The 17,390-nt window shown below is 31.2% G+C and overlaps 1 protein-coding gene and 1 long non-coding RNA gene across 2 annotated transcripts; one reads left to right on the top strand and one right to left on the bottom strand.

Moving 5' to 3' along the window:
• On the top strand, positions 1-813 carry LOC146906676 (uncharacterized). Its single transcript, XM_085728933.1, has one exon. The coding sequence runs from the start codon at positions 1-3 to the stop codon at positions 811-813; it is 813 nt and encodes a 270-aa protein (XP_085585059.1).
• Positions 814-5,437: 4,624 nt separating this feature from the next.
• Positions 5,438-6,436, bottom strand: LOC146906675 (uncharacterized). Its single transcript, XR_015020513.1, has 2 exons — positions 6,119-6,436; positions 5,438-5,598 (listed from the first exon to the last, which is right to left on the bottom strand). It is a non-coding gene; the product is annotated as an uncharacterized LOC146906675 (long non-coding RNA).
• Between the last annotated feature and the right edge of the window lie 10,954 nt (positions 6,437-17,390).

Here is a 17,390-nt window from a genome sequence, read left to right as displayed (position 1 = left end):
ATGTCTGGTAAATATTCCAAGGACTATGATAATCCTCTCAGGAGAGATTATCAAAAGGTATACGTTAGAGGAGAATGTGTCAACTTCTCCCCCAACATCATCAATAGCTTTCTTGGTGTTGAAGGAGATGTTGCTGAGGTGGAAGCTACTGACAATCAGATTTGCAAAGAGATCACAGCCAATAAAGTGAGAGCTTGGCCAAAGAAAGGGAAAATTTCCTCAGGAAAATTGAGCATGAAGTATGCTGTTCTGAATCAAATTGGAGCTGCGAATTGGGTTCCCACTACTCACTCCTCAGACATTGCAACAAGTTTGGGTAAATTTATTTATGCTAAAGGAACTAGAACAAAGATGGATATTGGTCGTTATGTGTTTGAACAAACTGTAAAGCATGCCAAGACTGATGCTTTCAGATTTCCTATTGCTTTTCCAACCTTGCTGTGTAATATCATGCTTAGTCAACATCCTGGTCTCATTTCTGCTGATGATATGCCAATGAAGAGGGAATTTCCTCTTACTCTCCATCAGAAACTTTTTGGAGACAATCATGCTCCAGATCTTGTTGGAACATCTATCCCTGTTTCTAATACAGGTTCTATGACAAAGGAAGAGATCATTGCAGCCTTGAAGGACACCTGTGTGATGCTGGATGAGAGAAAGGCTAAGTTTGAACTCATGATCCATGCTTTGGAAGGAAAGGACGCTAATGCAGAAGATAAGAATGCTGAAAGTGAGAAGGAAGTTGAAGATGAGGATGAGTCTGAGAAAGAGGATGAAGAAGCAGGAAATGAAGATGAGGAGATGAGGAGATGAGTAAAGAAGATGAAGAGGAGCAATCTGGTAGCAGCTCTGAAGTAGAGGAATAATTTGTGTTCCCTAAATTTTTTTTGGTTTTCTTTGTTACTTATGTTTTGTGGGCTATGCCCTGGATAATTTGAGCACTTTTGTGCTATGGTCTGTAATAGCATATTGTTCTTTTCCTGCACTTTATGTTTCTTGGTACTCTTGTGTTGAACATCTTTGCAATATGAAGACTGTTTTCATCTAAGTATTTGGTATTCTTAATTTGGCATATTTTGTGGCTAAAACGGGGGAGTAGATATCTATGCCATGATTGCCATGTCTGTTTTCATCATATCAGTTTGTTATCAGATATTATGATCTTATGAAGAACTCCTAAATTGTGGTCATATGATAGTAGGATGATTAGTGTTCAGATAATGTGCCTGTTGATGTTGAGACATTCTGATGGATGTGTTGAAGTCTTCCCTGTTAAGACAGCTCTGTTTATGCATGCATCTTTTCATATTGATCTAGTTTGAGCAAGATTCTGTTTAGTATGCATATATTCAGGGGGAGTAATAGATATGATGGTTGTGCTCCTTGAGGGGGAGTAAACTTCTGTGTATCTGAATGTTCTTGTGGATGTTGGAACATCCTGCTGGTTTGAGCTACTGAATATTTTTTTCTATATTTCACTATGCAGCGTGTTGTGACAGTTGACTGTCAGTTTAGGATGTACAAGAATTTATTTTTCTACGTCCTCTGCTGCAAGACTCTGATTCTCTTGTTGATACCTACTAGTTTCTCTTGTCTGCTTTTTCCATGTGTTAATTGTTGTGTAAAAATATTGGAAGCAGAATCTGAGACCTGTAATATATTTCTTCCATGTCCTGAAGATTATGTGTGATGACTGAAGAACTATATTTTGGTATCTTTTAGAAATCTGAGAATGTGAACCTTTCTTCAAGGTAGATTTTTATTGTGAAGATTGAAGGAAAGGTTGCGTGTGCTATCTCTCTGTTTTAACAGGTGTGGGCTTAATTTGTTTTAGCCAAAAATTTTCCAAAGGGGGAGATTGTTGGATATTTGTATGTTGGCTTCACTTTTGCCTAAAACAAATATTCACTTCAGATGTGGAACACAATGTTCCAACATCCAGACCTGGTCTGTACATTCTGTGATTTGCCTATGTTTACGCACGCGCTTGCTTGATTGAAGGAATCCACGCCAGCTTGAGTTGGTCTGAACCGTGTGCAATTATGAGGAGATCAGAACATATGTGATGTCTTAAGGAATTGTTAAAATGACTTAGGAAAGTATTTTTAAGGTGATAATAATGTGACTTTTAATGAGCCTACTTTCTAGGAGTTTCCTTATCCGGCCATGTTGATTGAGCAATAAGTCACAGGTTTGATCTGAAGCTTGATTGAAGCGATGACACGCTTTGCTTCAGTATATAAAGGAGGCTGCAAGACCTGAAGAAATATTCAAGACATTGTTTTACAAAATAGAGTTTTGTTTAGGTTTTGAGTCTTATATCTTGTGAGCCTTTCGTGTATCATCTTGATGCATGTTTAGGACTGTACTTTGAGTTGTAATACTGTGCACTACTCCGAAGCTTTTAAGCAAGGAGCTAGGTAGATTGTGAACTGCATCTAAGCTTTTAAGCAAGGTTGCATGTTGTTATTTTTGAGGGTAACCTCATCTGATTTGAGTCTGTAATTTGGGAATCACAAGGGTTTGTGATCAGTTGTAAGGGAGTGAGATGGGATCTCAGATCTAGGAGTTCCTAGGTTGAAGTCTTGTTGGGGTAGGTCCTAGGTCATAAGTGCAAATGTGGTTTGCTGAGAGCTTTTGAATACGGACTACATAGTGGATTTCCTTCCTGGCTTGGTAGCCCCCAGAGTAGGTGACGTTGCACCGAACTAGGTTAACAATTTCCATGTGCCTCTTTTCTTTCCTATCTGTTATTTTGTTTTATTTATGTCTGTTAGCTTAATGTTCTAAACATCGTATACAACATCTGTTTACTGTGTTTTGTGTTGGAACATCGTTTAGAACATCTTAAGTCTAACGTGCCAGAATTTCAGAGTCCACTCACGACTGCAACTAATCTTGGTTACCTGCAAGTTACCCATACGAAGAGCAACATTTTCAAGCAGAAGGGGTGAGATTTCTCAAACAATAATATTAAGCTCATAAATCATAAATTACATTTAACAATATAAACATCTTATAATTTAACAATTATAATCAAATACATAGACATTATCGTTTCATCTTGGCAATATATATCATCATATAGCAGTCACAATCATCGTCACATATCATCATACTAAAAGGCATCACAAAGTAATTCGTTAAAACATCATAACTTAACAACTTGACTTGACAATGTATCTAGACTCGACTATGCAACTCTTAACGTCTTAAACCATCTTTGATCATCATGAAGATGCAAATGCATGTGGTACCAATCTAGGGCATAAACCCTCATCGTCGTTGAGCATAAATATACTCCTAGGGCATAAGCCCTCGTCGTCGTTGAGCAAAAGCTCCAGGGCATAAGCCCTCATCTTTAAATGAGTATGCATGAACTTAACAACTTATGTCTTAGAAACTTCATGAACATCTTACAACTCTTTGACTTAGACCGACAATTACATCTTAATAAAGATCAACATCAACATATGCAGCACTTACAAATTCATTTCATATCAGCATCACAACATAACAGTATCAAATGATAATAATAGCATCTTAAGCATCACATCAATATAAGCATCATAATAACAAAAGTATTTTCACGTCAAACCAAAGTTGCTAAGACCTCCTTGTAGTATTTTCATAATAACTCAAAGACCTCCTTGTAGTATTTTCATGATAACTCAAAGACCAAACATCATTTTCACGTCAAACCAAAGCCACTGAAAAGCTAACAAAAGTATCCAAAACTTTAATGTTTATGCCTAAGACCAATTCTGTACCGATCAATACCAATTTTCATTTTAAATTTGGAAAAGTTGTGCTGAAAGTCCATAAAAATTTACTGTGGCCTACGTGCAGTAATTTGACCATAATTCAAGTTCTATAAATCCTATAGAAGTCAAACAAACGGCATTAGAAAGCTAACATCCATACCTATAACTTTCATGTTTACACCTAAAGCCAATTCAAAACTAAAATGTGTGAAAAAGATGCAAAAACATGAAACAGAGAATGCTGTCAGAGATAGCTCTTGGGAAAACTCCATTTTTCATCCAAAATCCCAATTTTGAATCCCCTAAGCCCAATTTTGGTCCCAAAGTTTGTTTAAACGTTTCTAAACATGAAAAGACACCCAAATCCATATAAAACTTGAACTAAAACACCCTTTCAACAAAAATCACCATTTGACTCATTTTTCATGAAAACCTTCAAGAACAACATAAATTCACTTCAAGCTCTATGATTATGATTACCCAGGATTATCTAAGGTCTGTACACAATTTCTACATCAATCTAACAACTTCTCATCATCTATCATCAATTCTCTCTCAGAACCCTAATTCGCAAATTCTCACAAACTAATCCTAGAACATGTTAATTGCAAATTCAGAATTACAGACTTAATATTACCGAATGATAGTCTCACCCTTACCTTAGAATTATCGATTGGCAGCCCTTCTCTTGATTCTTCTCTCCTCTTGTTCTCTTCTCTCTAAACCTTGTTTTCTCCAAATCCTTGTTTTTTTTTTTTGCATATGTTAGTCTTTCAACCTAATATCTCCTCTATTTATAGTACTAACTTCTCTTCTTAAATCTAATTAGGCCCAATAACTCTCTTCTTTCTATTTCAGCCCCCAAATCTACTTATTCTAATAATTATATTTCTCCACTAAATATATTCTTCCACTAAATATATTCTCCCACTAAATATATTCTTCCACTATATATATTCTCCCATTAAATATATGCAATAGGGGCTACTAATAAATATATTTCTACACCAGATAACGTATATATTTCCACACAAAATAACAAATATATTTCTACATCAAATAACATATATATTTCTATCCAAAATAAAAAATATATTTCTACACCAAATAACATATATATTTCCACACAAAATAACAAATATATTTTAACGCCAAATAACATATATATTATACTAGTAAATACCAGCGTATAACATAACAAAATATCACTCATCAAAATAAGTCGCCTAAATTATAAAAAAAGACATCTAATCTCAATAAAATCTATACTATATATAAAGAAAACTACCCCTTTCAGCACACTTTTGAGTTGGATTTTTCTTTCCAAAAATACCCTTAATTTTTAATTTGAATTTTAAATACAAATAACACATGTAACAAATAGATAAGAATAAATTTAATTTAAGGAGAAAACTTACACATAATTCCTTATGAACTGTTCTTAATAACACGTGGATTACTAATCCATGTCACTAATCGTCTTCGTTAACCATCTTTTATATCAGTTAACCACAAAACAAAAACTCATGTTACTTTTTCATCAGTCGATTTTACGTTGTACACAGGGGCGGACCTGGACTTCCAATATCAGTGGGGCTATATTTTTTTGTTAAATGATTAAATAATAATTTTTTTAATAAGAAGCTATATTAAAAGAGGTTGTAGCATCCAAATTACAAAGCAAAAGCTCTATTTTCCATTTGTTGAAAATGAGCTAAAATTACATCATTACTAATTATTTTAAGAACATCTCTTTCTATATATGACTTTGTTGCTCTCACTACTGCTACTGCTAGCTTTGTCTCTAGGCATAACCGGAAAAAATTTCTTCATCCTAATTCAATTATACAAATACAACAAAACAAAATATTAAATTACTACAATATCAATATAAATAAACTTAAGAATAAAGTTGCAGTAAACTAAGCAGTAAGCAAGACTATGCTAGAGGAATTCATGGGGTAAATTGACATCAATAAATCATCACTTTTATGGATTACTATTTACTAGTTACTAAACTCTCATGATTATGATTATAGACGAGAGTATCAGAGCATAAGCAAGTGACAAGTGTGCTGCAATTTGAACCGCATTTTGAGACGGTAGTAACGTAACATACACAAGGCTTTTCTTTGCCTTTGTTCATTGAATTTGGATACACCCTAATTCAATCAAGTCCAACTCCAATTCCAAACAACCTAAATCAATTTTAGTAACCAAAACTAACCCTAAAAGTTAAAATCAAATTCAATTTCAGTACTGCTATCAATACAACTACTCTTACTATCTTAATTCAATTTCAATTTCATGATGATTCAATTACTTTCACTACTATAATCAATTTCAAAACTGACCTGAGAGAGAAGAAGAGAGGAGATGGGCATGGGATGTCGGCTAAGAATGGAGAGGAGATGGGATGATCATGACAGAGAGGAAAGGAGATGGGATGAATCACATTTTTTTGTTGTTGCTTCCGTTGTTCGTGATTCACTTCTAAGTTCTGAGGAGAAGGAAAACGCGTGTTTGTGTTTCTGCTGAGAGGAGAGGAAAAGAAACGTGTATGTGTTCTACTGCTGTAAAGGAAAAAATATTGGGCTGGGCTACATATAAAAAAAAATTGGGCCTGAGCTGGTGTGGCTATTGCCACACCCTGCCTTGCTCAGGTCCGCCCCTGGTTGTACATCTGTGTTGTTCCCCTCAATACAACCGACAAAGATTGGCAACTATTTTCATATCCCTTCCACAAAAAACAATATTTCCAAATTATTTTATTACTTCCACAAAAAACAGTATTTTCATATTATTTTATTAATATAATTTACTCTTCCTTAGCTTTTGATCAATTGTAACAAACGTGAGCAAAAAATAATGGTAAATATTGAACTTTAAATCCTCGAAAAAAAGATTACTAACAAACGTGAGCAAAAAATATTGTTAAAGATTAGACTTTAAATCCATTAAAAAAAGATTAGTAACAAACGTGAGCAAAAAATATTGTTAAAGATTGGACTTTAAATCCTCTAAAAAATGATTAGTAACAAATGTGACCAAAAAATAATGTTAAAGATTGAACATTAAATCCTCTAAAAAAAAAGATTAGTAACAAACGTGAGCAAAAAACAATAATGTTAAAGACTGGACTTTAAATACTCTAAAAAAATATTAGTAACAAATGTGAGCAAAAAATGATGTTAAAGATTGAACTTTAAATCTTTTGATAAAAAGATTAGTAACTAACATGAGCAAAATATAATGTTAAAGATTGGACTTTAAATCCTCTAAAAAAAGATTAGTAACAAACGTGACCAAAAAATAATGTTAAAGATTGAACTTTAAATCCTCTAAAAAACGATTAGGACTCAAAATATTTTAGAAAAAGATTTGTTAGCACTATATTAAATATTAATAAGTAGGGTTCTCACAAGTAGTTCGTTCCCGCATTGTTTAGTTTTTCTCAACCTCTCTCAACCCTTTGCATCAAAATTCAGAATAAACCTGTTTAGTTTTTTCTTTTTCTTTCATGTTACAACTAATCAAAGTCGATTAATTTTATGGATTACATATTTGACTTTGCTGGTTTATACTCAATTATGATTCAAATTATTTACGATTAATTTTAATAATTATTTGACTTTGCTGGTTCATAATTGCTTATACAAACTATGATAGCGTGGTTTTTTTTATAAAAAGAGAACCGTGGTTTTTTTTTAATTATTAAATAAAGGGAAAATAAGCAATAAGATCCCCTGCCATTAAGCTCCTTCCACTACCGTTCAAAGGAATAAAAACATTGCTTTTTTCTTTGTGATTCCAAACGTTCTGCATGTATACAATTGATAAACTGCTCCCATGGCCCCTATCCAATATCCAACAAAATATAGTGAAATCAAAGTGTTAAAACCATTTAAACAATTCAAAATTGTTAAACGATAACAACACTCATGTTACCAACAATTAAAAATAGAAACACTAGAAAGCTTCAAACCACTATCTTTTGTTTTTGGTCACATTCAAACCACCATCTGAGAGGCCATAAAAAGAGAGGATCGCTAAGAAGTATGGATACGAACACCGACACCAGATACAACACGGATACTGACACACTAATAACGTTGATAATTTGAGAAAATCACATAATTTAGGGTAATTATATTTGTGGATACGGATGCAACACATGTTCAGATACATCTAATATAAGGAGTGTATGTGATTCATAGGCGAGGAGTAATGTCATAATTCATAATTAGTTTCCAGGAGAATAACATAATTTGTTGTCATTTAACGAGGTTGAAGGGGATACCCATAACTTATATCAACAGGAATTCCTAAACTTAATTGCTCAAGAAAGTATCCCACCACATACTTTAAAGGTAAAAGAAGGTGCACATTTGATGTTGTTGCGAAACATAGACCCTAGACATGACCTGTGTAATGGAACACGATTGCTATGTCATTGTTTATTTAAGAATATGTTGAATGTGGAAATCCTAACAGAAAGCAATGCTGGAAAAAGAGCATTCTTGCACAGAATTAAATTAAAACAAATGCGAGTTCATGACTTCCCTTTGTGCTTAGTAGAAAACAATTTCCTGTTAGACTAAGTTTTGGTATTACCATAAATAAATCACAAGGGCATACAATTCCCAATGTCGGAATCTATCTTGCACGACATATTTTCAGTCATGGTCAATTATATGTAACTTTATCTTGAGGAGTTTCTCAAAATTCAACAAAAGTTCTCATTAAAGAAGGGAAAATAGAAGAAGAAGATGGAGACTTTACGAAAAATGTAGTTTTTAAATATATTCTTTTATCGCAATCATAACAATGTTTCTTTTATATAACATGACATTTAAACATTTAATTATGATGTTTCTTTTACACAACACACACATTTATGTTATGATGTTTCTAATTACTATTAGAATAAACAATAAATGATCATTATTGTGTAAAAGAAATATCATAACATAAATGTGTGTGTTGTGTAAAAGAAACATTAATATATCAATATTGATGTTTATAAACTAAAATATGCCTTGACAATATCAATATCAATGCGTCAAGGCAAACTAAAATATGTTGAGTTCAAAAATTATTTTCAACAAAAGTTCTCATTAAAGAAGGGAAAATATAAGGAGAAGATGGAGACTTTACGAAAAATGTAGTTTTTAAATATATTCTTTTATCGCAATCATAACAATGTTTCTTTTACATAACATGTCATTTAAACATTTATTTATGATGTTTCTTTTACACAACACACACATTTATGTCATGATGTTTCTAATTACTATTAGAATAAACAATAAATGATCATTATTGTATAAAAGAAACATCATCGCATAAATATGTGTGTTGGGTAAAAGAAATATATATATCAATATTGATGTTTATAAACTAAAATATGTCTTGACAATATCAATATCAATGCGTCAAGACAAACTAAAATATGTCGAGTTCAATAATTATTTTCAACAAAAGTTCTCATTAAAGAAGCGAAAATAGAAGGAGAAGATGAAGACTTTACGAAAAATGTAGTTCTTAAATATATTCTTTTATCGCAATCATAACAATGTTTCTTTTACATAACATGTCATTTAAACATTTATTTATGATGTTTCTTTTACACAACACACACATTTATGTCATGATGTTTCTAATTACTATTAGAATAAACAATAAATGATCATTATTGTGTAAAAGAAACATCATCACATAAATGTGTGTGTTGTGTAAAAGAAACATCAATATATCAATATTGATGTTTATAAACTAAAATATGCCTTGACAATATCAATATATCAATGCGTCAAGGCAAACTAAAATATGTTGAGCTCAAAAACTATTTTCCACAAAAGTTCTCATTAAAGAAAGGAAAATAGAAGGAGAAGATGGAGATTTACGAAAAATGTAGTTTTTAAATATATTCTTTTATCGCAATCATAACAATGTTTCTTTTATATAACATGTCATTTAAACATTTATTTATGATGTTTCTTTTACACAACACACACATTTATGTTATAAACATCATAACATAAATATGTGTGTTGTGTAAAAGAAACATCAATATATCAATATTGATGTTTATAAACTAAAATATGTCTTGACAATATCAATATATCAATATCAATGCGTCAAGGCAAACTAAAATATGTTGAGCTCAAAAACTATTTTCCACAAAAGTTCTCATTAAAGAAGGGAAAATAGAAGGAGAAGATGGAGACTTTACGAAAAATGTAGTTTTTAAATATATTCTTTTATCGCAATCATAACAATGTTTCTTTTACATAACATGTCATTTAAACATTTATTTATGATGTTTCTTTTACACAACACACACATTTATGTTATAAACATCATAACATAAATGTGTGTGTTGTGTAAAAGAAACATCAATATATCAATATTGATGTTTATAAACTAAAATATGTCTTGACAATATCAATATATCAATATCAATGCATCAAGGCAAACTAAAATATGTTGAGTTGAAAAATTATTTTGTTGTACGCCTTGACAATATTTTGTTTATAAATCAATATATCAATAATTTCTATAATATTTAAAAATTTAAATCAAAATTATACAAACAAACTTAATAAAATAATCACATGCGTTAGTGCAGTAGAAAGAGCGGATAGACGGACACGATAGTGTCCGTCTTTCCACTAGTAATAAATAATAATAATAGGGCGTTACAATAGGGCCAGCAGTGTGTTCTCCAAGAATTGGAAGGAGGTGCAGGTCCGGCTGACAACATGAATCTATCTTTTCTAATCGGTTCATATTCTATAAATCATTTGGCGAACAGTCTTATCTCTTTTTTATTCTTTCGTTTCTTTTTTGTTTTTGTTTTTTTCATTTTAAATCATTCTAAAAATGAAAAACAGTTAAAGGGACCAAACGAAACCGAAATCAAATCTATTAACTCTCTATAGTCATTTCAGCCCCACTTAATTCCTTTTTATTATGCCTTATAGATAGATGATTCTAGATATTAAATTCATTTTCTAAAGAGTTTGTTCTATGACCAAGTATGACGAACATAAAAAGTAAAAATATCTAAAAAAAACAAGCTTAAACATAGGGCACAAGAGAAGAGAACACAAAAAATAAAAATTTGACGAAACACGAGCAAAAAGTTTACAAAGTTCACAACATGAAGATGCATAAGGTTCCAGCCCTAAGGTGAGTGAAAAATATATTTAATATTATTAAATTAATTTGATGAAAACCTAAACTAGGTTCCAGCCCTAAGGTGAGTAAAAGGTGTTCGTTTTAGATCATTTTTCTTAAATCTTTAAAAAAAATTCCAGATTCTATTAATATAAAATCTTTTGTAGTTGAAACAGACCCACCCTAAAAGTGATAAACATAAAGCTGAAATCTCAAAACACAAAGAAATCATGATCTTATTCTCAGAAAGCCAAAAAAAAAAAAAGAACACAAAAAGTAAAAATTTGACGAACATAAAAAAGAACACAAAGCCTCAAACCGAAACAGCTTTGCAGCCACAAAGCCACAAATCCTCAAACCTCAAACACTCTTTTCTAAATAGGAAAAGTTCAAAATCATTGAAATATATAGTTAGCAAGCAAAATGAATGGAGAAAATAATACATCATGACAGCATCATCTAAGATCTAAAGTAACATTTTCATTGAAAGAAAGAAAGAAAAATTGGGAAGAAAAATAAAAAAAAAAGTAATGAATAAAAGAGTAGTAATGGATGGTGTTTACCTCAAGAACAAAGAAAAAAGGAGAGGTGAGTGAGAGAGTGCAGATGTAGAAGTGATATGAGTGAGTACGAGAGTGAGTTGTAGGACAGCCTGCGTATGTGGGTTTTATGTTATTTGCTTTCCTTCTTGCTTACAGGTGACACTGACAACTTCATGCATCCAAGAAACACTAATTCCTCTTATGTAGGTGACAGTGAGAAAGAGTTGTTTTGCTTTTCGAAATTGTCAAGACATATTTTAGTTTATAAACAACAATATTGATATATTGATGTTTCTTTTGCACAACACACACATTTATGTTATGATGTTTATAACATAAATGTGTGTGTTGTGTAAAAGAAACATCATAAATAAATGTTTAAATGACATGTTATGTAAAAGAAACATTGTTATGATTGCGATAAAAGAATATATTTAAAAACTACATTTTTCGTAAAGTCTCCATCTTCTCCTTCTATTTTCCCTTCTTTAATGAGAACTATTGTGGAAAATAGTTTTTGAGCTCAACATATTTTAGTTTGCCTTGACGCATTGATATTGATATATTGATATTGTCAAGACATATTTTAGTTTATAAACATCAATATTGATATATTGATGTTTCTTTTACACAACACACATATTTATGTTATGATGTTTATAACATAAATGTGTGTGTTGTGTAAAAGAAACATCATAAATAAATGTTTAAATAACATGCTATGTAAAAGAAACATTGTTATGATTGCGATAAAAGAATATATTTAAAAACTACATTTTTCGTAAATCTCCATCTTCTCCTTCTATTTTCCTTTCTTTAATGAGAACTTTTGTGGAAAATAGTTTTTGAGCTCAACATATTTTAGTTTGCCTTGACGCATTGATATTGATATATTGATATTGTCAAGACATATTTTAGTTTATAAACATCAATATTGATATATTGATATTTCTTTTACACAACACACATATTTATCTTATGATGTTTATAACATAAATGTGTGTGTTGTGTAAAAGAAACATCATAAATAAATGTTTAAATGACATGTTATGTAAAAGAAACATTGTTATGATTGCGATAAAAGAATATATTTAAAAACTACATTTTTCGTAAAGTCTCCATCTTCTCCTTCTATTTTCCCTTCTTTAATGAGAACTTTTGTGGAAAATAGTTTTTGAGCTCAACATATTTTAGTTTGCCTTGACGCATTGATATTGATATATTGATATTGTCAAGACATATTTTAGTTTATAAACATCAATATTGATATATTGATGTTTCTTTTACACAACACACATATTTATGTTATGACGTTTATAACATAAATGTGTGTGTTGTGTAAAAGAAACATCATAAATAAATGTTTAAATGACATGTTATGTAAAAGAAACATTGTTATGATTGCGATAAAAGAATATATTTAAAAACTACATTTTTCGTAAATTTCCATCTTCTCCTTCTATTTTCCTTTCTTTAATGAGAACTTTTGTAGAAAATAGTTTTTGAGCTCAACATATTTTAGTTTGCCTTGACGCATTGATATTGATATATTGATATTGTCAAGACATACTTAAGTTTATAAACATCAATATTGATATATTGATGTTTCTTTTACACAACACACATATTTATGTTATGATGTTTATAACATAAATGTGTGTGTTGTGTAAAAGAAACATCATAAATAAATGTTTAAATGACATGTTATGTAAAAGAAACATTGTTATGATTGCGATAATAGAATATATTTAAAAACTACATTTTTCGTAAATCTCCATCTTCTCCTTCTATTTTCCTTTCTTTAATGAGAACTTTTGTGGAAAATAGTTTTTGAGCTCAACATATTCTAGTTTGCCTTGACGCATTGATATTGATATATTGATATTGTCAAGGCATATTTTAGTTTATAAACATCAATATTGATATATTGATGTTTCTTTTACACAACACACACATTTATGTGATGATGTTCCTTTTACACAATAATGATCAAAAGAAACCTATAAAAAGCAGATTTGCAGACAAAAACGTGTACCTACAAGCAACCACCATCGTGAATGGAGGCGTATGGTGTTGAGAGTAGACCCTTATGGGTTACATATAGGGGTGGAAATAGGTTAGGCCGGGCTGAGCTTTGTAAGGCCTAAGCCTGGTCTACTTAAAAAATTATAGGTCCGAGTCTGGCCTATTATCTGTCACAGGCTCATTTTCAAGGTCTGGTCTGACCTTTTTAAAGGTTTGATGAAGCATGAAAGCGTATTTAAAAGCATATTTTACATCAAAACCTAGCAACACCTATAAGTCTACTACTAAATATGTCAAAACATATGAAAGCTTGAGCCTATGAAAAAAACTTCAACAATATCAATAATGAAAGATATAATATATATATATATATATATATATATATATATATATATATATATATATATATATATATGATTTAGGATCCGTTGACACCTGGTGTCAACGAATTCGTTGACACCAAATATTAATTGTTGATCTCTTTTGATCTAAGGGATTGTATTTGTTCATTTAAAATATTACGTGAACTACTCTCACAGGATTATCCTTCGGTAATGAGATCTCAATTTTTGTGTTCATCTTCCATTCCACCCATTTCATCTCTAACCAGGAACAATACCATCCCACCAAAACTTCACGATTCAGATTCAGATTAATGTAATTAAAATTCATACCAATTTTTATAAATTTAAAACGTATTGCTTCATCTACAAATTGGCTATGAGAGTTGGTGAATCTTTATGATTCTATTGTCTTAATGAGAGCAATAATCATAACCGAAATTAGAATAGATCAAGAGATTTTTGGAGGAAAAGAAGAACAAGGGATTGCAAATTAAAACTTGTGATTCTTCGTCATTGAAAGGGAAAAAAGGCATTGAAGGATAGGTTAAATATAATTATATATTTTTTCCAATTCACCTTAGAGCACATTAGAACATTAGATGAACCAAACAGGTGAACGAAGTGGAGAAGGAGATGAAGGAAAACCACAAAGAACAAAAGTAGACAAGTGATTGACACATGTGGTGAGGCTTACGTGCAGGAATAAGTGAAATAATGAGAGCCTTAGGATTAAATAAGATAAAGGGTTGTGATTTGGTGTCAACGAATTCGTTGATACCGAGTGTCAACGGATCCTGACTCATATATATATATATATATATATATATATATATATATATATATATATATATATATATATAAAGCTTAATAGGCCGGCCTAACGGGCTTAATAGACTTTTTTGTAAGTCTTAGTCTGACCCATGCATTGAACAATATAACTTGTGCATTGTTTGTTTTCGTGGTTGTGGATTAAATGTGACAATGTTTCATGTGCATCTGAAAAAACATGATCCATGTTTGATTGGATGACTTTGTTCCTGGATACTTTTAAACCATGTCGCCTAAACTTACATTTGGTAGCATGCTACATTAAATGTGAAAGTAAACTTAGTTCCTTAACCATGCATGACAAAAGCAAATTACTTGTTTTTATGTTGTCATAGTCAATTTATCCATTTAGAGAAGATGAATTGAAAAAGTCATTGTTTAGTTATAATGAGAACTTGTCCCTGTAACATACATGCTGAAAATAACTACATACATTTAACCATATATATCATCTCACTAATGATCTTTTATAATTATTTTCACAAACTCATAATTTGTTACGATGTAATTATGATATCTATATCTGATTCATTAATTAATGGCTAATATTACTTATTTTATAATGTAAAGTGAATTACTCACTTTAGAGGAGCAAAGTCAAATGGATAAATGCTTGCTTATGGTAAGATTATAAATAAGTTGCTTATGGCTGAGCTTTATTATGTTTCATCTCGACGGAAACTTAAAGAAGCAAGAAAAGAGACACTAAAAGTAGTCCCACCTAGGCTGAAAGAAATACTATGATGGTGCTTAAAAATAGTCCCACCTAGGCTGCAAGAAATACTATGATAGTGCTTATATACTTCTAAGTATCTACTTTATTTCTGTCAAAAAAAAAAAGTATCTACTTTATTTAAAATTGAGATTGAGGTTTTTAAATGAGTGGAATTGACAAATATACTCTATAAATTGTAAATTTTCTCAAAACAGTCCGTCAATTTTTTTTTTCTAAGGAAAATTGGTTTATCCACTAACCTTTTTGTCCTTAATGACTATATAGTGTGGTTAGATGAACATGCACATCATACATTGAACTGATCGTATTAATATCAGGTCACTAGAGACTAATGTATCTATAAATTTATGTCACCTAAGGAATAAATATGTCAATAATAACAATTATTTAAGAACTAATCACCAGATAGACATGAGGTCTAATTTAAACGTAACAATATCAAAAGTGGCCTTTGATATCTTTGAAAAATATCATGATGGTAGTGATTTAGTGAAGGAAGTGAAACTTCAATATTTGAGAGGAAAGTAATAGCTAAGGTTGATGGAAGAAGATAATAAAGACACTAATTACTTCTCATAAGTGCAGTGGTGAATCATATGAAAGCTTGTGGTGAGAATGTGTATGATCAAACACAAGTTGTTGAAAAGGTAATGAGATCTCTGATCTTTAAATTTGATTTGATAGTGGTGGCTATTAAAGAATCAAAAGATGTTAAAGCAATGCAAATTGAAGAACTTCAATCATCTACGGAAACACATGAGTTTCTTGTGATTGAAAGAGGAGCAAAAAGTTATGTGCAACAAGCATTGCAATCACAATTCAAATCAACAAGAAAGATGGATTTGATAAGAATTCAAATAAGAAAGGTAAAGAAAAAAAAAATCAAGAAAGTGAACTGTTGAGATAATGGAAAGGCCAAGATTGATGACAAAGTTGAATCGTAGATAATAGACGGAGGTTCTGGCAACAATAATCAAAGTAAGAGAAAAGTGCAGTGCTATAATTGTGAGAACTTTGCACATTATGCTGATGAATGCTTGCATAGAAAAGATGTTAAGAAAAGTCAGAAGAATGATGAACAAGCAAACATTGTTCAAGATGATGATTCTGACTTTGACGTAGTTATACTTATGGCTACTACATGTGAAGGAGATCCAATGTGCGAAGACTAGCTAGTATCTTGATTATGGGTTTTCAACTTATATGACAGAACACAATGAATTGCTCATCAATTTTGATTCAAGCAAGTAGACAAATGTCAGACTAATTAACAGAAAACAGAAACCTTGTAGCCAAAGGAATATGTGATATTGTTATCAAAGGAAGAGATGGGAAAAAAGCACTACATCTAAAAAGTGATGTATTTTCATTCTTTCATCAGTTTGGTCCTTAAATTATTAAACTTTGCTTTTTCTATAAATGCATACAATATGCGAATTTGAATAGACAATGATTTGGAAGTTTTCTAATACTGATCCAATGAATATTCCGGACGAGTTGAAAGGACTGGTGCTCTTTTGGAAAGCCATCTTTAATGTTTGATAGAAAGTAAGGAGTATGATTTCAACCCGAATGAGCCTAATGTAGAAGGAAAAGACAGCCTTGAAATTACCTTCGGTATCACATATGACACTACCGCAGCAGCAATTCCTTTGTCGATTATCACAGCTCCATCACAGTTAAGAGCCACAAAACCTGTTGCAGCTTGTCGGTTCCTTCTATGTTAGGCTCATTCAGGTTGAATCATATTCCTACTGTCTACTCCATATATACATAAAAACAAGAAAATCCATATTGCTATAGACTAATTCTAATCTAGAACCCTGCTAAATCTATATATTATGAGAGTAAAATGGAAAGGAAAAATGTGTAATTTCATATTCTAGCATTCTCCATTGGTAAGCACCAAAATATCTTGTAGATTAATTTTCGATTCACTAAACCAAACTCAAAAATAGAAACTAAAGAA

Source organism: Medicago sativa, chromosome 7 (genome assembly GCF_051527215.1).
Source record: "Medicago sativa cultivar Bolivia chromosome 7, Bolivia_mono, whole genome shotgun sequence".
In the NCBI taxonomy this organism is placed as follows: domain Eukaryota; kingdom Viridiplantae; phylum Streptophyta; class Magnoliopsida; order Fabales; family Fabaceae; genus Medicago; species Medicago sativa.
The sequence above is the reverse complement of the archived record's forward strand: the minus strand, read 5'-3'. Positions and strand labels throughout refer to the sequence as shown.

Excerpts from the sequence above, each read along its gene's own strand:
- LOC146906676 (XM_085728933.1), top strand. The coding sequence starts at position 1 with ATGTCTGGTAAATATTCCAAGGACTATGATAATCCTCTCAGGAGAGAT.